The sequence below is a fragment of the Chanodichthys erythropterus genome, chromosome 9, assembly GCF_024489055.1.
Source record: "Chanodichthys erythropterus isolate Z2021 chromosome 9, ASM2448905v1, whole genome shotgun sequence".
Lineage (NCBI taxonomy): Eukaryota > Metazoa > Chordata > Actinopteri > Cypriniformes > Xenocyprididae > Chanodichthys > Chanodichthys erythropterus.
Genome location: NC_090229.1, coordinates 29402488 through 29428322, shown reverse-complemented (window position 1 = coordinate 29428322; position 25835 = coordinate 29402488). Strand labels below are relative to the sequence as shown.

General features: G+C 35.0%; 1 protein-coding gene across 1 annotated transcript in view; it reads right to left on the bottom strand.

Moving 5' to 3' along the window:
• The window catches only part of adrb3a (adrenoceptor beta 3a), a 29036-nt gene extending 8085 nt beyond the window's left edge, over positions 1 to 20951 (bottom strand). Inside the window, exon 1 of the mRNA XM_067395254.1 lies at positions 19167 to 20951. Coding sequence (XP_067251355.1) covers positions 19167 to 20464 — 1298 coding nt within the window. The 5' untranslated portion in view covers positions 20465 to 20951. The remainder of the gene's footprint in view (positions 1 to 19166) is intronic.
• Between the last annotated feature and the right edge of the window lie 4884 nt (positions 20952 to 25835).

Sequence of the window (25835 nt, the reverse complement as noted above, 5' to 3'; positions counted from 1 at the left end):
GTTTAAAATATATTTTTCTGAGTAAAGGTAGATGGTTATATTGGCCATTTCTAGCTCTATATTGGACACCACTTTATTTGGGAAAATAGTCCAATGAAATGTCAGATGTAAAACATGGTGAACTTCAATGATTGATGACCTGAAAATATTTTAATCGCATCTGGCCTTGCTGCCATGCCCAGAAAGGCCACCTGGAACACGTTTTGAATTTCTTCGTTTGTGATCTCGCTAACTCAGCTCGAGCCGTTCCCTCCTGTCATGCTTCCACTGCTGTTTTTTTTACAAAGCTATTCATTAAAACAGAGAGGTTTGGGAGTTACCTGACACTGCAGGGGTCAAAGGGGTCTGTTATGTTATAATTTCAAATTGGGGGTGTACTATTCCCAGGATAATTATTCCAATTAATCATCGAATGCATGTCATGACATAAATGCACATTTTTTTTATTTCAATATCCATATCCACTCTATTATTAAATCCTGTTGGCCATGTCTGCTTATCAGAATAGTTTTATAGTGGCACCCAAATCATTCATCTCATTCATCTCTCTCACTCTGTTATGGATTCATTTCTGTTTACCTCATAAAGAATCAAAGGACCAAGGGATATTTTTAACCTTTAGTTTCTGATGCTCTGACAGAATGCGCAGCATCTGTTTGTCTGCCGCCATCTATATCCGTATGAGGACAGTGAAAAGAAGACCGCAGAGTCTTAGCCAGAGTTTCATTTCCATTGCAGAGTTGATTAGAAGGTAATGCTATTCAGCCATCAACTTTATCATCTTCCTGCCAGTTTTCCACTTTTCAAACTGTCATTTTAAACAGAAATGGTACCACTTTGCAATAAGGTTCCCCTTGTGAAGCTTAATCTGTACTTAATAATAATTAAAATATTAACATTAATTAAATAAAAGGCAACCTAAGTGTATTTAAAGACATCAAACTCGTATGTTTCTTAGAACACTCAAGTACACTTTAAAATGCTCTTTGTAATAATATCAAATATAAAGTTTAACTTTAAAATTTAAAATTATGTTAAAGGGTTAGTTCACCCAGAAATGAAAATTATGTCATTTATTATTGACCCTCATGTCGTTCTACACATGTAAGACCTTCGTTCATCTTCGGAACACAAATTAAGATATTTTTGATGAAATCCGATGGCTCAGTGAGGCCTCTATTACCAGCAATGTCACTGAACCTCTCAAGATCCAGAAATGTTTATATATTAGACATATTTAAAACATGTGAGTACAGTGGTTCTGCCTTAATATTATAAAGTGACGAGAATACTTTTTGTGCACCAAAAAAATAAAAAATAAAATAAAAAAAATAACCACTGATTTGAAACAAAAGATTTGTAAAGCTTCGAAGCAGTGTTTTGAAATCGCCCGTCACTAGATATTGTTAAAAAGTCATTTTTTAGTTTTTTTGGCACACAAATGTATTCTCGTCACTTTATAATATTAAGGTAGAACCACTGTACTCACATGAACTGTTTTAAATACGCTTTAGTTAATTTCTGGATCTTGAGAGGTTCATTGATATTGCTGGCAATAGAGGCTTCACTGAACCATTGGATTACATCAAAAATGCCTTAATTTGTGTTCTGAAGATGAACGAAGGTCTTACGGGTGTAGAATGACATGAAGGTGAGTAATAAATGACATTCTTTTCATTTTTGGGTGAAATAACCCTTTAATCTTTTGTCATCCTTTAAAAAAGTACACTTATTTTCATGTGTAGACTAGCATACTAGCTACAGCACATGTACTTGAATAACATTTTAACTGTGTGCAATTTAAAGGCATAGTTGAAAATAAAAAATTCTGTCACCATTTACTCACCCTTATGTTGTTCCAAACCTGTATGAGTTCCTTTTTCTGTTAAACACATAAGAAGATATTTTGAAGAATGTTTTTCACCAGACAGTTGACAGTAGCCATTGACTTCCATTTTTTTCCTACTATGGAAGTCAATGGCCACCGAAAGAAAATCATACAGAGTAAATGATGACAGAATTTTCATTTTTTGGTGAATATTTTGTTTTGTAATTATTTTAAAGTGTTATCAACTGTGGTTAAGTTCATCCATGCATTTTCCAAACCACATGTCATGTAAGGTTGTGGGGTTGTTGTTATTTCATGACACTTAATGCATTAACTAATGTCATTTGATTAAACCGTACTGCCAGTCACTTGTACAGCACCTCAGCATAGTATTTTATGGCACAATTTGAAAACTAGAAAAACTTGTTTTCCCCAATCCAACATATGCACACACTGTTTGTTTGTATTTTTTATGCTTGAATATGAACTCCAGCATGGTAACATGCAAATAATGTTCTCACTAAATATAGTCACTCTGACCACACCTATAAAAATAAAATAGAGTTTACTGTATAAAGCATAACGCAGTCACATATGCACTCTCATATCTACTCTCCTTTGAGTTTCACCTTGATTTACTGCAGTTAACCCTGACTGGCCATAGTGTTTCCATTTTAGATGAATCACAGTCATTTATTTAGCACAATACCTGTCACACACAGTGCCTGAGGGGAAATGAGGTCTCCATTGTAATAAAATGTAGACCAGGAGTGGAAAGCATGATTTATATCAGGCTAAATAGAAAGGTTTAGCTTGTACTGTGGGTGGAATATCAGTATCCTGTTCAGCTTTAGCCTATTTATCAAACCCGTCTTTGGATGTCCAGAAGGCCTTTCATGTACAGTACAAGGAATTCTTCTCATAGATGCTACATACAAGTGTAAGAAACAACAACCTCCATTTATATTTTTTTCAGCCTTTGGTTTCTCATGAGAAAAACGCCTATGTGTGCTAACAAGCATTGACGATTGACATTGTCCAGTATCGAAGGAAAAGGCTTTCTACAAATATCAAGGAAGTGAGTGCTACACTGGGAACTAAGTCTTGACAGGTCTGGGTGACACTTTTGTTGAGCATTTCATCCAGATATGGCCTTCTCCAAAAAAACCCTACATGATCCAATCTCAGCTTGTTGGCCCTAGTTCAGCCCAATCATCTGTTCCATCAGCTGAGTTCATGGCAATCCAATTCTCGTTTGTTTTCTTTCTGTCACAGACACATCCATCTCTTTTGTCAAGGAAATTTGGTGTCATTAAATGTGTACATAAATGTTTGTCCTGTCATTTTGAGTAATACGACATCGTATTCCGATTATGTGCTTCCAATGATGTAGCTTTGTCTCATCATTCAGCAAAATGGAGCTCTTCCAAGGCTGATTTCATGCTCCAGTACCAGCTGTACCGAACAGTTACATGACCAAAAGGTCCTTTAGATCCAACAGCATTATAATGTTCCTGTTGTCCGTCTAATCTACACAGTTTAATCGTAAATGAACTGTTAAGCCTTGAGGTTAGAGTTCAGAACACTGATATAATTTCAGCCACTTAGTCAAACCGCAGTATTGGCATGGTTGAGGAGCTGACCTCACAATCGACAAATGTTCTCTTAAGTTTTATTCGCTTTTACACTTAATCTATTACAGGCCTCTGCAAGAATGGCTTGAACAAAAGCTAGATAGATTGAGGCGTATGATAACAAAGTCAGCAAATTTTGTTTTATGAATTGTATATTTGTACATATTTGATCATTAAGAGTTCACTTAAATATCTGTTTAAATTTACTTTTTGGAAGAATATTTTGAAAGTTATGCTTATATGATTGAGAGGCTTAGTGTTGTTTTGGACCCTTTGACTTTCATTGTATGAACCAAAACCACTGAAATATTTCCCCAAAAGAGAAAAAGTCATACAGGTTTGGAACAAGGGTAAGTAAATTATAACAGAATTTACATTTTGGGGAAAACTATCCCTTTAAGTTTGTTCTGAACAAATATTTCTAAAAGAAGTTCTTGGTAATCCTAGTCCAAGTCCATCAAATGTTATTTAATATTTTTGTAGAGCAGACACAAAGCTGTTTAAACATCGGTAGCTGAATGACAACAGTTTGAATAAATATTTCCACTCGGCCCATCTGCCAATCCAGTTTCTATGGTAATTTTTCCATTTTTAATACATCATAGCATAGCAGAACCACAGAGCTGCCCTTTGACCTCCAGTGCTTATCCTACAGAGGCATTCTGCATTTTTTCCCCAAGTTCCTTTTCTGAACTGAATGAGCCTTAACTGATTTGATATACTATATACCTCTGAGACATTAATCACAGGCAAAACTTTAAAAACAGACTGAAAGCCTCACAGAAGCAGAACATCGAGGTTCTTACCCACTGGTTTTCAGCTCTGCAATGTACAAAGACAAAAACAACCTTGCTGGTACATGTTTCAATGAGCGTGCGATCGACGTTGCATGGCGAATGACCGAGTTATCAATGTTCGCTCTAAAATCATACCATGGGGCAGTGTTTGCCAACTTTTCTTTGTCTTATGAACCATCCAGCTATGCCAATAAGGTTCAACCCCATGATACAATTTTAGAGCGAACTCTAAACACTCGGTCATTCGTAATTGAAACGCTGATTGCACGCTCATCGACACATGTACCAGCAAGTTATCTTGTGTACTTTGCAAAAACAACCTTGCTGGTACATGTTTTCGGTGAGTGTGCAATCGGCGTTGCATGCCGAATGACCGAGTTATCAATGTTCGCTCTATAATCATACCATGGGGCAGCCAACTTTTTTTTTTTTTTGTCTTATGAACCCTCCTGCCTCATCAATAAGGCTCAAGTTTTTAAGCAAATAATATTTAGTATTGTTCGATTTTCAAAAGCTATGCCCACTATTAGCCATCCAACATGCCACCAGTAATACTGACATTTGGCAAACTCCAGCAATAAAATCTAGGTCAGTGTGAACGAGGCTCCGGTGTGAATGTCATCACCTCATAAACGGGCTATAATCCACACAGCTGCTGGCCACAGACTCAAAAATCACACTGTATCATAATTGTAATAAAATGTGGCAAACCAATCTGCGAGACGGGAGCAGCTGCTCCTCTCTACTTTTGATGTGAAAACTTGACTCTTGCCTCTCATGAAAAATTTGGAAAGGCAGAGCTATTGACTTCATTACGTAGCTGTTTTGGCAGAATGAGAGAGTGGAGCACAGCTGAGAAAGTAACAGTATGATTATTCGCAACCAGCTATGCAAATCATGTCACCAAAGATTGAATTAAGCTCTGAGCCAATGACAGCTTAAACTAATTTTGGTGAGTTTATTTGCCATCCCACAGGAAATTAAGTATTGCTCTCATGCACAGTATTTCTATGCTGTAGACGCTAGACAAGAATCACCAAAAAATGTGACCCAAACCAATAGATATACATTTTATTTCTTCTTTTCTACATCATTTGTCTTTTTATAGTAAAAATATCTTAACATTCCATAAATAACAGATTTAGTTCATAAGTAAAATTGTATAAGAGTCTGTAAAACAACTGGTTTTTAGAGAAACTTGAATTAGGTATGGGAGGATCGAACTTGAATCATTGATACTTTTAATAATGATGCTGTAACTATTAAAAATATTGATGCAAAGTGTTTAAAGTAATGATTTTATTATTTATTGGTCATTAAAAATCATATGTTTTTAAGTAAATCTGTTATATGTGACAATTAGTATTAGTACTACAGAAATGTGTCCAGTAATGTTGATCAAATGTTAAAAATTATTACTTTCAAATTATAGCCAAGGTAAATGGCTATTAATAACCAATAATCAATATAATTTCCAATTTATAGATGCATTTATGTCAAACTGGACAATATTTTGTATGGGGTTGAACTCCTTCTTAAAAGTTGGGTTGAAAAGTCTTTTGATTTTCAATATTTTAGTGTAAACTATGTTTTAATATTTATTCTGGAAAACAAGACAAAAAGACATTTAAAGCCTTGCATTGAGGTTAAGGTATTGAGGTAATAAGAGTAAAGCAGAATAAGTTATGCATAATCCTCCTTATAGTATCACCTCCCATGGCAACATGCATATAAAGTATATATATATATATATATATATATATATATATATATATATATATATATATATATATATATATATATATATATATATATATATATACATATATATATATATATATATATATATATATATATATATATATATATATATATATATATATATATATATATATATAACATATATATAAAGTACATGTGTCTAATTGTTTTATCCAGTCTTCAGGGTGCTGTCTTTAAATGTATTATGTGCTTCAGTGTGGTGAAGCCAGAAGGTTTTGCAACAATATAGTCTTTAATAATTACCTGTAAACAATTAATATCTTTCTGGTTTAATGTGACAGCTTCCTTTACATCTCATTAGGTATTTTATAATCTTTTCTTTTACTTCTTTTCCCCCAAAGCTGTTGTTCAAATGACCAACGAATAGTGAGGTGCCTAATACAAAGTGGCCTTGTTTACATCTGCGCACCAACATATTGAGGACATTTTGAAAAACTGGTGGAATTTCCTTTTAGCTGTCAAAAGTCTAGAAAAGAGCTTTATTTGTTGCAACTGAACCGTGGGAAACATTTACTCCACTGCCCCCACCCCCCTCGCCTGCTGTATACGTGACATTTCCAAAAGAAATTTCCAAAGCATCTCAAGGTGTTGATATGGGTATGGGGCCATAGATCTCTTCTTTGGAAAGAAAAACCTCTTCAGGTACACTATTGCACACTTTGACACTGCTTTTACGCTCTTTTATTCCTGAGGTTTTAAAAGTACTGTGTATTCGATTCAATAACAGAATGTGACGTTCGCGGCTGTCTGAGTTATTATTCTCCTGCTGTTTAAAAGGCCATCTTGTCTGTACGAGGAGAACTCTGATCTCAGCACGACATCCAAAACAAGCGAAACCACATCTTTCTGACGCTCTGCAAATCCTTTTTCAACAACCTGAATCATCCTTTTAACATCGTGACATCCCTCGCTTTTTATTTTTTTTTAATTTTCTAGCTGTTCGCTCAAATATCACAATTTGCATCCTCCAATTTCAACAAATATTTGTTCACCAAGGCAACTCTCAAAGTTTCAGATGACTTTTTGGAACAAGCTCCTGTGATGCTTTGCATGTAATAAGCTTTAATGGATCTATAATGTGATCTCCAATTCAGTTGTCTGCTACTAGTAGAGGTCATTGAGTTCAGTGTCAAATCAAATGCATGAATCAAGAAGCCCATATTATGGATGAACCAGTGCATTACTAAACATGCACTTCATGCCAACAGAGCTTGATGCATATAGGTGACAAAAGGTTAAGATGCATTGATTTGTTTATTTGATCAGATGTATCAGTATTGTGATGGCAGTGAAATTTACTTCCCAACATTCACGTTCCGACCTGCAGCTGTACACTTTGTACCTGTGGACATCTCATGATCCTCTTGCCAGATCCTGTTGTTAGAAGTCACCCAGGGTTATTTGAGAAAAGAAATGTGTTTCTGCACAGGATGTTACTGTAAAAAGACATATAGTATATATCTTATATTTCATACTTTTGTATTTTATAGCTTATCATTTTATATCTCCACTGTGCAGCACTGGACAAGGTTAAGGAGATTTTTTTTTTCCTGATTTAAGTGCAGCTTCCTGAAAAGTTGTATGCAAATATGGAATTGTTATTATTAAAGTCCTTTGTTAACATAATGTTCCCATGGTCTGTTGTGGAGAGACTTCAAAGCCATTTTAACAGTTTAATAACTGCGTATGATATATTGTAATATAAATATGAATTTCTCTTACTGTCTCCCACTATTGCTTTAGTTAGATTTGTTACATTTGTCAACAATGTGTTTTTGCTGAAGCCAATGTGACCCCAAACTTTTAAAATTAAAGGTCCCAAAAGAGAAGTTTCATAGCGAATGCCATACAACCACCATTTTGGGCTCCCCAAAGAACTTTTTAGTGAAAAGTTCTTAAAGGTGCCATCGAACGTTTTTTACAAGATGTAATATAAGTCTAAGGTGTCCCCTGAATGTGTCTGTGAAGTTGCAGCTAATTTTTTTTAACTGCCTATTTGAGACATAATTAGAAATGCGCCGATTCACGCTGCGGCCCCTTTAAATTGCGCTCTCTCCGCCCCCTCCCGAGCTCTCGACTCTATCATTGCATAAACAAAGTTCACACAGCCAATATAACCCTCAAAATGGATCTTTACAAAGTGTTCGTCATGATGATGATTATGTAAGTATGGTATTTATTTGGATGTTTACATTTGATTCTGAATGAGTTAGTGCTCCGTGGCTAACGGCTAATGCTACACTGTTGAATTATACAGACTGCAAGTGTTTAAAATTGAAAATAGCGACGGCTCTCTTGTCTCTGTGAATACAGTAAGAAACGATGGTAACTTTAACAACATTTAACAGTACATTAGCAAAATGCTAACGAAACATTAAGAAAGACAATTTACAAACATCACTAAAAATATTATGATATCATGGATCATGTCAGTTATTATCGCTCCATCTGCCATTTTTCGCTGTTGTCCTTGCTTGCTCACCTGCATAAAGTCTGATGATTCAGCTGTACACAGATCCAGACATCCTGCCCTTGTCGAATGCCTTGAACATGGGCTGGCATATGCAAACACTGGGGGCGTACACCCTGACTGTTACGTAACAGACGGTGTTATGTTGAGATTCGCCTGTTCTTCAGAGGCCTTTTAAACAAATGAGATTTATATAAGGAGGAGGAAACAATGGAGTTTGAGACTCACTGTATGTAATTTCCATGTACTGAACTCTTGTTATTCAACTATGCCGAGGTAAATTCAATTTTCAATTCGATGGCACCTTTAAAAGAATAGAATAAGCTTGAAGAACATTTTAATAATCTGAAGAAACTTTTTCCACTATAAAGGATTTTTTGTGCATTAGAAAGGTTCCATGGATGTTAAATGTTCTTCATGGAACCATTTATGCCAATAAAGAGCCTTTATTTTCAAAAGGGAACTATAACGCCACTTTTACATGATGTAATATAGTTTCAGAATGTGTCTGTGAAGTTTCAGCTCAAAATACCCGACTGATCATTTGTTATAGCTTGTCAAATTTGTCCCTATTTGTGAACAAAAACACGCTGTTTTTGTGTGTGTCCCTTTAATTGCAAAGGAGCTGCTGCTCCCAGCCTGCTTTCCAGAAGTGGGCGGAGCTTTAACAGCTTGCACTTCGGTTGCTCAACAACAACAAAGCTGGAGAATCTCACACAGCCAAAATAACAGTTGTCAGTAATGGCGTTTAGCCTTACATTGTTCAAACCAGAGACACTGATGGAGAGACTCAGGAAGAAGTTAGAACTTTTAGAATTCAACTGGACGTTTCTGAATGGTTAGTGGATAAATTTATATAGTTGCTGTGGAGTTGATTCAACTCATCGGCTAGCATGTTCCATCATGTTAATCTTTTGTGCAAATCCAGCATTGAATTGACCCTCGTTTGTGAAGCAGTCCGGATAAAATGATGGCATGGCTACAACAACTCTTCCTCTTCTCTAAAACAGCCCAATATGGCCTCACCCCCTTTGTTGCGTGTTCTCAGGGGCAGTGTTTATGTACATTTTGGGGTTTGTGATGTCACCAACTCGGGAAGAAACTTATTGTAGTCCTTAAAAAGCAATTTCTGTAAAATAAAATATCTCCCTTTGCATTGAACTTTGAGCATCATAACTTTGCAGATATTGTTTATGCTCAAACAGCAACACACTAACTAAAGTTAAAAAAGTGAAATCAAAATCAAGGACCCCTTTAAGAATGCATGGAGAAGTAATGTTACTAGTACCAGTCACATTTCTGAAATTGCACGTCTAATTTGTGTTAAAACTGAGAAATAACACTTCAATATTTTAAAATGTATATTATATTATATTACTAATAGAATCTCAGTGTTGAGTTAAACTCAACATTACAATTATTATTTTACACATACATCATTGGGGTAAGAAAAACAAGTCAATCTCAACAGAACATGAGGGTTCAACTAGCTTGTTGTAAATTTAAAAAGAAACTTTTACCATATAAACTAAACGGATGCCACAGCCTCTGTTGATAAAAAAAAGTTACATGCTTAGACTCAGGTGGCCTCAGAAAGGGATCATCTCCTGAAATGAGAATAACGGTGAGGTCATCTCATAGAAGGCAGATATAGGGATTGCTAGATCTTGCTGATTTGCTCTATATTGTGGCTAAAAGAGCTCTTTTCCATATTGAGTTCATATCCTGTTGCAGAGAATTACCTCATTGCTTATTCTGTTATTCTGTCTGTACTTTTTTCTGTCATTCTTTCTTTTGCTCCAGCTCTTTTTTTTTCATTCACCGAGAATGATAGAGCAATCATTTGTAGGCATTTGTGTGCTGATGTACAACATATGGCTCAATGCACATGTACAGAGGGTGTTACTCGGTAACCAAAGGCCATCTGGGCATATTCATTAATCAAATATTAATGTTTTGTTATATGTGATTTGTGTACATTTCAAAGGAATAGTTCATTCAAAAAATAGAATTATTATAATTGTACAGTAATTCAATATAATTATTCATTACTCACTTTCATTATGTTTAATGGATGCAAAAGCAGCATAAAGGTATAATATATATAAAATGTTCAGTTACAATGAGCTGAGAATCATATCAGTCTGATTGCTGAACGAATCATTCACACAAGTTTTTGGAACTGGATCTGCCCTTTCAACGAAAAGAGAATTATTTGTGAACATAGCTTTATATTATTTTCAAGAAAACTTTGAATATAGTCATATGGACTGATGCATTTAAGGTGTTTTTGGATCCTGCTTGGTCTCCATACACTGGCCTGTGATTGTGGTTATTTCCAATAATCAGAGTAAGGACTTGTAAGATGTTTTAATGACAATTTTGAGGTATTTTTCATTATTCTGATTATTCGTTAAGATAATGGTGCTTATTTTTATCACCATTATTCACATCTCCAAAGCATCTCACAAATTATGAACTTGTGCAGTAGATTTAATCTACTCACGTCAAATGCAAAACACTTACAGATATTTTTTTTCGGTATTGTGCTTAAAAAATTTTCCACTTTTTTTGACGACATTTTCGACATCAATACGCTATACTGCAATATATTCATGTCGCACAACGTGAACTAAATTTGTTCAGTACTCCAAAAAAGTGAGGCCTTCTTTACCGCCATGTTTACGAATCTTTGCATGACAACATCATCTGTGTACTTCACTTGCACATTTTGGTCAGAGTGGAATAGATTGATTATACTGTTTACATGCCTGTTTATTGATATTAAAATTGGCATACACTACATATCTTCCCTAGTAAAAAATAAAATATACCAACATGTTTTTGAAATACATTTATTTTATGCTAAGTATACTACAAATGCATTTTCATATGTATTTACTTAATATAAATGCCCAGCTATTGTACTTTTGGTATATACTAAATTGATATAGTCCTACTTAAAGTCTGCTAAATTGGAACAACTACGTAATTTTGTATCTAATGCACTTTAGTTATCTAGAAGTAGTGCTGAGGTCTAACTAAAGATATACTTCGTAGTATATTTGTGCTAAAATTAAACTATTGCAAGTATACTTTAAGCACACTTTAAAAATCTTGTATATTATCACACTATTATAGTATTTAAAACACTAATATACTTTGCTAGTATAGAGATTAAAACACATTTTAGGCTTAATAAAGGGTTTAGTTCACCCAAAAATTTAAATTCTGTCATGCCCTCATTGCACACCTGTAAGACCTTTGTTCATCTTCAGAACACAAATTAAGATATTTTTGATGAAATCCAAGGTTTTTTATTTATTTATTATCTTCCATAGAAAGCAATGTAATTACTGTCATTAAAGGTCCAGAAAGGTATTAAAGACATCGTTAAAATATTTAACGTGACTACAGTGGTTCAACCTTAATATCATGAAGTGACGAGAATACTTTTTGTGCGCAAAAACAAAACAAAAATGACGACTTAATTCAACAATTTCTTCTCTACCCTGTCAGTCTCGTACGCAGTTTTGACAGTGTGAACGCTGCAACGAAAATAGCGTAAGAGAATGACAGAGGAGAAATGAATTTGTCGAATTAAGTTGTTATTTTTGTTTCGTTTTTGCTCACAAAAAGTATAGCTCGTAACATTAACATGAATTAATGTTTCATAACATTAAGGTTGAACCACTGTAGTCACAGTGACTATTTTAATGATGTCTTTACTACTTTTCTGGACTTTGAATGTGGTCTGGACTCAATTTGTGTTCCGAAGACAAACAAAGGTCTTACAGGTTATTATTAATTATTAATGACAGAAATTAAATTTTTGGGTGAACTAACCCTTTAAAGGGGACTTATTATGCAAAATTAACTTTTATAAGGTATTTGTTTATAACACCTTTGACACGCACAAAAATGCAGTGTTTTTGCTCACACCCAAATATTTTGACAAAAAATTTGACAAGCTATTATAAATTATCTGTTTAAGCTCAAACTTCACAGACACATTCTAGGGACACCAGAGACATATATTACATCTTGAGAAAGGTCCCCTTTAAGAAATGTGCATTGTGCAATAAAGAAATACTCCAAATAAAGTGTAATTATACTATTTATATCTGTAATTCTCAAGTGATGTGTCAGTAAATATGTTAAGGGATTTGTACTATACTTAATATGAAATACATATTTTAAATACATTTTGGTATACTTTTTTTCACTAGGGTTATTATGATTAGGATTTGCTATTCACAAGTATTGCATTGACATGAGATAAAGTTGAATTATAATAGCATTATTAGAGTGCCTGTAAACTTGGTCATTGTTATTACATGGAAAAGATTAACCAATAGCTTCTTAAAAATATCTCTTTTTGCATGTAACGGAAGAAACAAGTAATGTAAATTTCGAACGACATGAGGGTGAGTAAATGATGACCATTTTAAATTGCTGTAGCTGAAGTATCCCTTTAAATGGAACAGAGAAAAAAAGAGAGGTTTTTAACTCCCTCTGTCGTGCCGCTCCTTGATTTGAAATCTCAGACCGAAACCTGTTGTGCCACTCAGTTATTTATCAATCAAGAGCCAATCTTAGCTACCCTTTCTTGTAAAGACCAACAGTAGCCAGAGAGCGATACCAGTAGCTGATGGTGGCGATAAACCTCTGATCTGTGGAAACATGGTGCCCCACTGTTACAGCAATGAAGGCGATGAGAGCAGATAAGCCATTATACCAGCCTCGGCTTGTCAGCTGTATTGTGCTCTTCCTCATAAACCTATTCAGTGATTAAGCACCTGTTTGTAAAGTCAGGCTCCAGGAAAATACACACACACAGGTGTCAGACAGCCGTACAGCACGATTTGCAAATGGTTTTTCAATCAGTGGAGTCATGATCAGATGGAACTGACATCCTAATTTGTAGAATGTCATACGGCATGACGAATTATTATTTTTTTTTTAATTCAGCGAATGGAAATTTCCAGGCTTGCTCGATATGAAAGAATATCCTGATTTAAAGCTGTTCCATTTTCAAAAAAAACAACAACTGTAGAACATTGTAATCCTATGGAGTAATGCAGAGAGAATGCTCAGCAGTGTAGATAATTTTTGCCCTGTCTAGTCTCCTGCATTAACTCATTTGATTATTTTCCCAACAAAACTTTACTTTTGATGTGTCCATCCTACTTGCACTTTGCATGGATAGGTGAACGCAATTTATTTCTTTTGGCCAAATATCAGCAAAGAACAACTGGATGTGTTCCACTCAAAACAGTCTATGATTTTTAGTATGCAAATGTGTTAGAGGAGTAAGGCATGCGTTCACGGCTATGTTTTCTGACCTTTGATACTTACAGATAATTTGCCAAAATGGAGCACAAACCAACACTATGATGCAAAAACATTGAACTAATGAAACAGGGGATCCAGACTGTGACTAAAATAGTTGAAAGTGCGACAACAATAAAGATTTGCATTATATTTGAACATGTAGTCGCCACTGGTGATGGTCAAGGAAAACTTGTGTGTGCATACATATTAGGTAGGTTTTATTAAAGAACATCCTGGTAGTCTGCATGTTTATTGCACGCAATGACAAACAACATATGCCATGAAGTCTGATTCACAAGAAGATTAATTTATGTATAGGAACTTTTTAAAAAGTCTGTTAAGATTTTCAAGATTGAAACGGCTTACTTGTTAATCATTCACAACAGACTGTAACACTGTACGCTGTTATTTTTTTTTATGTATGTCTGATACTTTACTTCACTGAATCTTTTTACTGACTAATAAAAAAAAATGTGATGAATTTACAATGATATTTTATAATAAAAATATTATTATTATATAATTTAAATTATTATTTAAATGAAATTATTATATAATAACCATCTTAATCAAGTGATCGTGTAATTTGTCAGCTTGTCTCAAATATTTTTCATTTTAGGAGCCATTGGCTCCCATGTCATTTTTTTTCTCTGCTCATAAACTTAGGTTCCACTGTAAAAAAAATAAAATAAAATAAAATAAATAAATAAATATATATATATATATATATATAAAATGATTTGTTAACACAACATTTTTTCTTTTTGTCAAATCAACTTAGATAATTAATGTAGTTCAGATAACATCATATTTTGAGTTTCTGTTGATTAAATCAATCACCTTCATTGTATTAACACAAATTTTTTTAATTTCAATGAACTCAACATTTTAAGGCAAGGTAACTTACTTTTTTAAGTTAAACCAAAAATTATTTTTTACAGTGTAGTTGAGCAATTGTTTGTTTGTTTGATACAGTTTGTGAAATCCTGATAAAGAACCAAAAATGTATCTCTCATTTTCATGAAGTAATTGAGGTTTTCTGTCAAGTGTTTGCTTACTATCTCGCCTTCGCTTTGAGCATTGGCTGCGCTTGCTCTCTTTAGGTCGTAAACAGTTTCTCCTCAAAGGCGGAAGTGTTGCGTTTCAGTGATAAAGTTTATCAGCTCCTGGGGGTGTTAGAGAAGCAACAGAGGGGCCCTAACACTTGCCAAAAAACACTACAGAAACCACCTCATTCTCACCCATACAAGTTAATGTAGAGGTAGCATCAAATTTATGGACAACAATAAATCCATATTTAGCTTCTACAGCAGTAATATACAATTGACACACATTTGTTTGCAAAAAAAAAAAAAAAGGCAACAAGTGTCCTTATAAAGTTCTTTCTCACGCAGGGTTTCAACCCTTTCTCAATGTGCTCACTGAAACACAAAGCAATCATTGTGGCTTCGTTTGCGTGTTTCTGCCGGCAACACATTATGTACCCATCAGCTGCACAGTGCAGCAAAATGTTGACTTCCCGTTAAACAAAACACAGTGCCATTATCTTCCATCTGTCATTATTTGAATGTCTGCAAGGGCAACATTCATAATACACTGCACTAAAAATACTCAAAATGCTCATTTTGTGTATTTCAAAATGCTCATTTCATTATCTTCCATCTGTCATTATTTGAATGTCTGCAAGGGCAACATTCATAATACACTGCACTAAAAATACTCAAAATGCTCATTTTGCCTTATTACATTTTGCGAGACATAATGTTCGAGCTGCCCCCGTGTTAAATAAAACTCACTGGAGACCTGGTCACGGTGTACGAAAAAACGAAGTACACAGTTTACGTAAAAGGGCTTCAGACATCACAGGGCTGATCAAATTTTACTCAATGTACTCGTAAGTTGGTGAGCTATACGCTGAATAATGTGATTTGTTTGTGGAAATGGGCTACCTGACACCAGTGAACTCACTGCTTCAAGCATTTGGAGATTGAAGTCGTTCAGAATGACTTTAAGTTGTTCCTTTCTCACCGCTTCTAGCTTTTGGTTTCCACCACGACATTTTTACTCTTCACATGATGTCTGTCGTCGTTTTAGCAGCTTGTACCTCATGTCCTCGAAAAAAAATAGCTTTACATTTGTGATATCAAATGAAATAAAATGGCACATGGCAATTATATATATATATATATATATATATATATATATATATATATATATATATATATATATATATATATATATATATATATATATGACTCTCACTATAATTTGAAACTATATGTAAAGAATTACCAATAATGCTTAATGCTATAATGAAAAAATAATGCACAACAAGTGCCTTCAATTCATAGTGGGACTATTATTTCCACAAAACTCAAAATGTAAAAAAACAACAAAGATTTCTCTCTCCTGTGGTGTCTAGTGTACATGACTATGTATGAATGTGAGATGTGTATGCATGTGCATTGTTTCCACTTCATTGTGGCTAGGAAATGTCTCCAGGGCTTGCCCACCCAGCCCCCTATAACAGCTGCTGTAAACCCTGTACTGTGATAGTCAAGTGTGTCTCCCCCTTCTAGGAAAACATATTTCCTGAAAAGCCTCTATATACAGAGCAAAAACAATTCCAATATTTAATTCCTATTTTTAGTTAATTAAAAATCCTATTTTTTGGTCACACGTTAGATTAGGGGTCGAATTCTCTCTATTAACTAACCATCAAATAAATAACGTTTACCTCAATAAACTCCTAATTACTGCTCATTAATAGTAGGATTAACCCTTTCGCACGTAAGTTTTAAATATTCTGGCTGACCCCCCAGCGTGAGTTTTTTGAAGCGACCGTTATTTAGAACATATCACTTTATGGTTTCCATGGTGACGCGTCATTGCTTGTTATGTGACACACCGCAGCACTGTATGATGATAATCTGCTTTCATTTAATTTTTCCTTTGTTATTCAAAATATTCACAAATTTGTTGACTATAGCATGAAATATCTAATGTTCCGATTGCCAAATATGTGCAAGTGGATGTGTTTTGCTGTTTAAACACCTTTATAACAATCATGTTAGTTGAGCCATATGCGCGATGGGCGCCGCCATGTTAGTTTGCGCCGCACAGAGAATCGGATCTGTTGGATTTACAACCCGTGAATTTATCCACTTCTCCCGAAATACATGAAAGTAAGTGAGTCGGTGAACTGGGGAAGAATAGAGTAAGCTTTAAAGTTACTTTCACAATGTGTATCTGATATGAATAAAACGTGTCGTCTAATTATAATGGAAAGGGTTGTTATTTCCGCTTCTATAGACACCATTGTGTATTTTACAAACTCTAAATATATTGTTTTGTTAGTACTCGTGTGTATTTAAATGTCTGAAATCTAAAATAAACATTATTTGGTTGAAAACACTGCATATATGTGATATGAAAAGCGCTGCGTGTGTCCGTCTCTGGTTTAGCGCCAGCCAAAGCGCGCGCGCACATTTGAATTTGGCAGTTGATCACGCGATGCGCTGAACGTTCTAATCACACCGGTGTGATCGTACGCTCCTGGGACCAGACAAGACTGATCACACCGGTGTGATCGTACGTGTTAAAGGGTTAAGGGATGTAGAATATTGTCATGCAGAATAAGGCATTAATATGTGCTTTATTAGTACTAATAAACAGCCAATATAGTAATAATGATGCTAATAAGCAACTAGTCAATGGCGAGAATTGGACCCTAAACTAAAGTGTTACCATTTGTTATTATCTGTGACGTTTATTCAGAGCACTGACACCATTTTTTTTTAAACTGAAAGTTATAAAACATTATACTGTAAATGTTTTGTTGTTGTTAGGAAATATTTAATGTAGTGTATTTATTTCCTCTGTTGCAGAAGCTCTGAGTTTGTACAAATGAAAACCCACAAAAACATCTTAAAATTGGCCACTTCCAGTGAGTTATTAAAGCAACTACCACATGGTTTGGAGAAAACCCTACAATTATCGGATCACTATTTACATTATAAACATGACAGACTGGAAAATATTCTAAATGCGTTATGAAACGAAACAATATTGAAGTGTTTGTATATCCTTATTATTATTATTATTTTTTTTTTTTGGTCTGGATGAAGAAATTTAGATCTGTATGAAATTGGAGATAAATATTAAAAGCTGTGTGCTGTGGGATGGGGGTTAAATCAACATTTGTATAAACTTTACGTGGTGTCTCTCTCTTTTTTTTTTTCTTTTTTCAATTTTTGATATCTAGAGAATGCACCGTTATTCTTACTGCTATTCGTCAAGATGACACTCAAAAGAAACAAAAATATGTAGTGGTGTCATGAGTATTTTTGAGATGGATATATTTTATGTTCATATTTTTCAGTTTCTGTTTTTCATACTTGTACAAGTAAAGAGACTTTTTTCATATATACTGTATAAAGAAGCTACTTAATCATTATCAACCATTTAAAGTCCAACCAAAATCAACAAAAGGGCAATTCTGCCTCTTTTAAGATGGCCAGTTCTCTTGGGCATTTAAGAGAAAGAGCTAGATTTAGAGCACATGTTTTCTCTTTCATATCAGAGCTTGTGTACTGTTCCATTCCTCATACCTTTCTGCTGACATGCGTTCTTTTAAAGATAATGCCAAAATGTTCAAACCAGAGCAAAAATTCTTCCTCATGCCAGTTTTGCTTATGAACATTAAGAGCTGTAGCTCTCCTGGGGAACCTTCATCTGCATGAGGTTTAACTGGCCTTCTTGTTTTTCTATTCCAGCTAGAAAACACAAGCAATTATGAGCTTAAACCTTGTATTTTTTTCCCCCCTACACAAACTTCATCTGGCTGTTTTACATTCCACCATAAGCAGTAACATAACAAGTTGTTCATTTTTGCGTGAAATGTTGTACACATCCATTCACTCTGTAATCTGAGACAACTTCAACATTGCCCTGCTCAACCTTGACGCACTTCTCACAGGGCTATATCCCCCCTGAGAAAAGTCGCCGCAAGCGCATTCACAACTTTAGGTCACCTGATTACAGCAGGTTTAAAATTCACAGGACGTGATATTGAGCAATCTGCCCCTACTGACATTGATTCAGGGGAATTGATTTCAGTCATTTGTCAATACAGACCTAATACTGACATACAAAATCAAGAAGTACATACAGTTTTGCTCTTCTGAACTTCTTGGGAAATTGATCAGACACATTGTGAATACTAAAATAAATATAAGCAAGGTAAAGTAAGAAAGTGTAAAACTTTTTATCTATATATTATACACCTGACAGCACAAAAGTAAGAAGAGAACGAGACTCACAACTCCGTCTCCGGTTCGGAGAAATCACTAAAAAACATGCTGCCATTGGAGTGTGGTGGTCCTGGCGACGGCTCCTCGCTCCTATAGCTGCTCTGGCTGCTCCCATCCCCAGGCAGTGTCTCGGGCGATGTTGGGGGCTTCTGGAATGATCCAGGCATTCCTGGCTCCGCTGACCCCATGAAGCAGGGGCATCGAGTCCGAAGCTCTTTGTAAAGGAAGTTCATTCTCATCGAGGGTATCCAGGGACAGCCAAGGAGGTTCTTGAAGGCCGCACGAAACTCTGGGCTTCGGCAGTAGATGATAGGATTGAGGCCAGAGTTAATGTAGCCTAACCAGTTTAAGAAACGAAAAACGTTCTTGTCCAGCACTTCTCGATTGAAGACATTAATGATGTTCGCCACAAAGAAAGGCAGCCAGCACAGTGTGAAGATGCCCATGATGATGCCAAGGGTCTTGAGGGCCTTGTGCTCCTTTACAACGGTTAATCTTGACGGTCGCCTGCGGGAACTTTTCCGCCTTGCCGTTGTCCCTCCAACGTTATTGCACATCGAAGGCAAGTTGTTGTTGCCATGAATCGCCGTCTGTATCTGACTTCCCATGCACTCATTTTGGAACCTCAGACGGTTCTTGTCAATTAGCTGTACCTGTCTTGTGGCAATGAGAAAGACACGTGCATAGACAAAAATCATGATGAGTAGTGGGATGTAAAATGAAATCACTGATGAAATTATAGTAAAGCCCAGGTTTGATTCAAAATCACAGCTTTTTTTGGTGCGACTTTCCTCTTCTGTCATATTTTTCACCAAATGCCATTCGTTCATAATGGGTACGAAGGAGACAAGAGCTGAGACCAGCCACACAACGCAAACTATAATTCGAGCCCTGCACTTATTCAGGAGCACTTTATACCGCAGTGGCCGCGTGATCGCAATATACCGATCCACCGCAATGATGCAAAGGGTCTCTATACTGGCGGTGACGCATAAAACATCAACTGATGTCCATAAATTACACCCAGTGTTACCCAGTTGCCATTCCCCTGTCACAGCAATCGTGGCACCCAGTGGCACCACCAGCACCCCCATTATAAGGTCAGCACACGCCAACGACATGATGAAGATATTTGTCGTGGTCTGCAGATGGGAGGTTCGTGCTATGGAGATGATGACCAGAAGGTTGCCCACGACGATAATCATGACGATGATAATCATCATGACCATGATGAACAGATGAAACTCCTCAGGATGTTCACTTGACTTCGTAGTGGGTACCTGAGTGGTGGTTGTCAGATTTTCCATGTTTCAGTATTCAGAGATCAAGATATGCAATTTTTCGAACTGGATATCAGAAACAAGCAGCAACAAAAAGGTGCTCAAAACATTTATTCAGTCTTCAAAGAAGTGATTGAGATACCATGACAATAATGTATTTAATCTTGCATTTTATACCACCGTATCTCCAAATCTTGAACAACAGCATCAATTCCTTTTCATATATTCTTCAGTCATGCTGAAAAAAAACGTGCACATCCAGCTGTCCTGTGGCTTTTGAAGCAAACATATATGCCATGTTCCACACATCTGAACTGCAGATGTAAGAGGAAAAAAAAAAACAAAAAGCCCCTTTTATTCTGAGTTAAAACTGGTCCAAGAGAGATGGGGGAAAAACATTTGAACTTTTAGAAAAGCTCTTGAAACCACCAGAGAAAAGGCAGATAAGCAGCCATCCTGTTGAAGTAGTCCGCTGAAGTGGAGTTTGAGCTGAAGTGGAGGAGGTTCAGTCAGCGTGTTACCGCCGCGTGTGTGTGGAGGTGCCTCTACTGCCAAAAGCTCAAAGGAGCAGTGACACTGCCGACAGTCAACAGTGGTTAAGCACTCTCGCTCTCTGATAATGCTCTCTCTCTCTCTGTTTTTTAGTGTTCAGCATGCTGTACTTGCCGTCACATTTCACCCAAGAGGGGTGGAGTTTTAAAGAGTGCCTCACTCCCAATATTCACACACACACACCCCCTCTCGTTCTATATCTATCCAACAAGTACACAATCAACAAACATAAAACACTTTTTTATCTTGTCTGTCACACATCAGAAATAGACATCAGGTCAACGTACATGCAATAATATATGCCCCAAAATAACGAAACGCATATAATATTAATGTCTAAACTGAAGTTAATCTGTTACAACATTAACAACATTAAAATTGTAACTGTAACAACATTTTACATTATAACTAGATCACAAGAGATCTGTCAGTGAACCTACCAAAAGGAAATCTTTTAAAAAATGTTGATTAAATACACACTGTAAAAAAAAAAAGTATTTGTGGTTTAACTTAAAGTAAGTTACCTTGTTGCCTTAAAATTTTGAGTTGATTTAAATTAAAAAATTTGAGTTAATACAATGAAGGCGATTGGTTTAGAGGGTTAGTTGAAAAATGAAAATTCCGACACAGAAGAATCATAACACTCCGAAGCTTCATGAAGCAGTGTTTTGAAATCGCCCATCACTAAATAAGTCATTATTTTGTTTTTTTGGCACAACAAAAATATTCTCATCACTTTATAATATTAATATTGAACCACTGTACTCACATGAACTGATTTAAATATGTTTTTAGTACATTAATGGATCTTGAGAGAGGAAATGTCATTGCTGGCTATGGAGGCCTCACTGAGCCATCGGATTTCAACAGAAATATCTTAATTTGTGTTCCGAAGATTAACAAAGGTCTTACAGGTGTGGAACGGCATGAGGATGAGTAATAAATGACATTATTTTCATTTTTGGGTGAACTAACCCTTTAATAAACAGTAACTCAAAATATTATATTATCTGAACTACATTAATTAAGTTGATTTGATAAAAAGAAAAAAATGTTGTGATAACAAATCATGATTTTTTTTTTACAGTGTGTTTAATATTATATTTAAATTATTAAATTGTAATATAATTATATTATAAAATTATACAATTATTGTGATTTAATTTATTCATGTGGCAGACTGTTGTATCAAATTCAGCTTGCAGTGTTTAAAGTATACATTTTATCAGTATGTGTGTTCTCTTGGGAACTGAACTTGATGTTGCAAGTGCAAACACTTAGTTTAATTCAATCAAGAGATAAATTAAGAGTAAAAGGATTTTAAAAAAATGTGTATGTTTTTATATATATATATATATATATATATATATATATATATATATATATATATATATATATATATATATATATATATATATATATATATATATATATATATATATATATATATATATATATATATATATATATATATGTGTGTGTGTATATATATATATATGTGTGTGTTTATATTACAAAAACAAAATTATCCAGTGTTTTGGTCATGTCTTGTCTTGTCTTCGTCACCATCTCACCCTGACAGTATAGTCAGGCCAACCAGACAGGCCTGTTCAGACTAAGCTATCTGTTCATACCCATCTTTTACTGCATTGTCCTGGTGTTCAAAGAAACTCAGAAATGTTGTCGTATGTTAAGAATTCAGTCACAAGGCTAAGGCTCTGTCAATCATGCTGTGCTTAGATTAGTTGGAGTCAAACAGATGGATGATAGTGCTTGTCTACCTATTAGGGTTTTTTTCTTTAATTAGAGGTAGTTTGCCTCCCAATAAATAAACCAATAAAAAAATAAATTACAATTTATTTAAAAAAATATTATATTTTATATGCACTACAACTTTTGATATTTTAATCCACAGGTGCACATTTTTTTGGAGGGCTGGGGGGTGGGTCGTCTCTCCATAAAAAGTTGGGATACATTTATAAATTGTGTTGCATTAGCTACATTAAACAAAAGCACAAATCCATTATTTTTAGAGAACAGCTGCAAAGTCTTTCATGTTTTTAGTCATCCCACTGATATCACATCCAACCTGTTGCTGAGTATCTTCTATTATCACATTCTACTGTGTTCTGTTGCAGTGTTTGCCGATATGAACAGGATACCAGCTCCCTAGGGGCCGTTGTTCAGCACTAAAAATAATAGATGCTTATCTGGCCTGCGACTCACGCCAACCCGGCCACAACCAGGAAGAACAATCAAGACGAATGCCTGGCATGCCATTCAGCTGCGAAAATCTGGGCAGAGTAGTCACCAAGGTCTTTGTCATCAAGTACTTCCTTCCCTCCTCTGTCTTTTTCCTCCTTTCTGTCTGACATTATCTTGTTTTATTCACATCACTCAACACTTAAGCATGTTTTTTTGTTTACAAACCCTTGTGAAGAAGTAGTACACTTCTGCCAACTTTAAAATAAATAAATAAATAATAATAATAAAATATCAAAATAATATACTTTAACCCCTGGTTTCACCGACAAGGCTTAAGCTTGTCCTTAAAATATGTTAGATTGTATCTTAAAATATGTTGGTGTCATTGTTTGTCTCTTGATACACACCAGTAATGTTATTTTCTATGGCACGTTTATAAAATTTACTTAAATGCCCTAATTAAACTAAGGCTAATCCTAGCTTAGTCTAAGTCCTTTCTGTGAAACTGGGCCTAAATGACTAAATGACACCTAATTGCATGTTAATCGAAATTAAATGAAAATGTATTCTGGTTTAATATTAAATGCGATAAGTTGAACATAAGTCTGCTTTTTTGTCCCACTTAAGTAGAACTTAATTAATTTAATAATTACTTCTATTGTCTTTGAAATAAGGTGCTGCTGAATGCACAGACAAGCATTTATGTTAAACTAAAATATACTTTAATATAATTTCTATTAAAAGTTTTACGTAACGTATTTGTAATTACACAATTGTAATGTTGTAATGTTGATGTTGCAATTTAGTACATTCAAATATATATTAACTTTAAATGTAATATTGAAGAACACACAAAAGATTATAATTATAATCAAGTACTTTACACTTTACTTACACTCTAAAAAAAGATGGTTCTTTACATATAGTTACAGTTCTGTTTAGAACTGTATCATCCTGAAGAACCCATTATATGCTGAAATGGTTCTTTGTGTTAGAGTTTAGGGTTCTTTATTCTCGCCTTTTTGTTTGTCAAATCTGTAACTGTCAACTGCCAACTCTACTGTTTTTCTGGAGCTCAGCCATTAAATCACACAGACTGACATTCAATTTCTAACTGGTTTCCTACCAATCATGTCTTTTTTTAGGGTTCTATTTAACACCAAATTGGGTTATACTATTGTTACAAGCCGAAGAACCCTAATTTGGTACTATTTTACACCATCAAGAGTGTACATGTGCTATAGTCAACTTAAAATAAATAAATAAATAAAAAATAAAAAATTAAATGCTTTTAAGATTTGAAGTATACTACAAGTGTGCATTCAATACAATTAAAATTAAAAAGATGCATATTCCATATAAATCTGATCACCCTCCCCCCTGGCTGCCACTGCTGGGTCCAAGGTGAAATCTCAATGGTTTATAGAAATCTAATTGCCTCTGCATAGCTGTGTATTAAACAATAACAGTCTTCCACATGCTATGATTGTGTTTTGTTGCAGTTTTACATTTAGTGTGACCAGACAAACTGCTTGTCCCTGGAAAATAGTTGCGTCACACCTAGATAGATTATTTAGATTTTGACTGTTACCCAGATGATATAGATAACACTTTATTTTGATAGTCCACTTTAGACATTCTACTGACTATAAGTAACTTCGCAACTACATGTCAACTGCCAGTCATTAGAGTATTAGACTGTCTGCTTAATATCTGCTAACACTATTTGAAGGTCCCCCAACCGACATTCTACTGACTATAAGTAACTTTGCAACTGCATGTCAACTTCTTCTACTGACCCTAAGCCCTAACCTAACAGTCTACTAATACTCTAAGAGTTAGTTGACACGTAGTTGCAAAGTTACTCATAGTTTGTAGAGTGTATGCACGTCCTGATTTTGCTGAGTTAGGCGAGTTCCTGGGTCAACGTATTCTGTTGATCAGTGGAAAATGACAGGTGAATAACACTGATTTAGAAGCATAAACTGTAAACTTGTCCCTCAGATCTGATTAGTTCAATGGAATCAGGTTCTGCAAAGTGGACTACCAAAATAAAGTCTAACCTCATATTATACTTGTCTCTACCCGTGACCCATTTAAAACTATTCTGGAAGTGTTTCTGAAAAGAAAAAGAAAAAAATGCGTGCATCGCACAAGAATATATCCTCTTAGGCTGTCTTAAATGAATAATATAAAGTTTTGTCAAAGGAATCTGAAGATTCTATTTTCGAGTACACTCTAATATTGAAAACAAGGTTCACAATTAGTTCCGGTCATAAGGTGCTTGTTATAGATGAGTATAGCTAAAAACAAACTGTACTGTATTTCCTCTGTTACCCAACAAAGAGTTGGCAGCATTCTCTCTTCAGTTAAGTGAGGCTTTATTGCTTTTGTTGTTCTCCTGGGACCTTTAAAAAATGCAGTTGGCAAAATTGACAGTCTAATAAATTTTGAAACATTTTTTTATTGACATGAAGATATTTTAACATATCAAATTGATCTAATGCAGCTAAAGGTCTAGACTAAACTGAGATGACCTGAAGTGTATTGTGTCTCCATCTGAACATCTGAAAGTATGTCGGTGCTCATTACCTTCAGAGAAATTCTTCTGTAAACCCTGATGTGACTTTATTGCTTTATT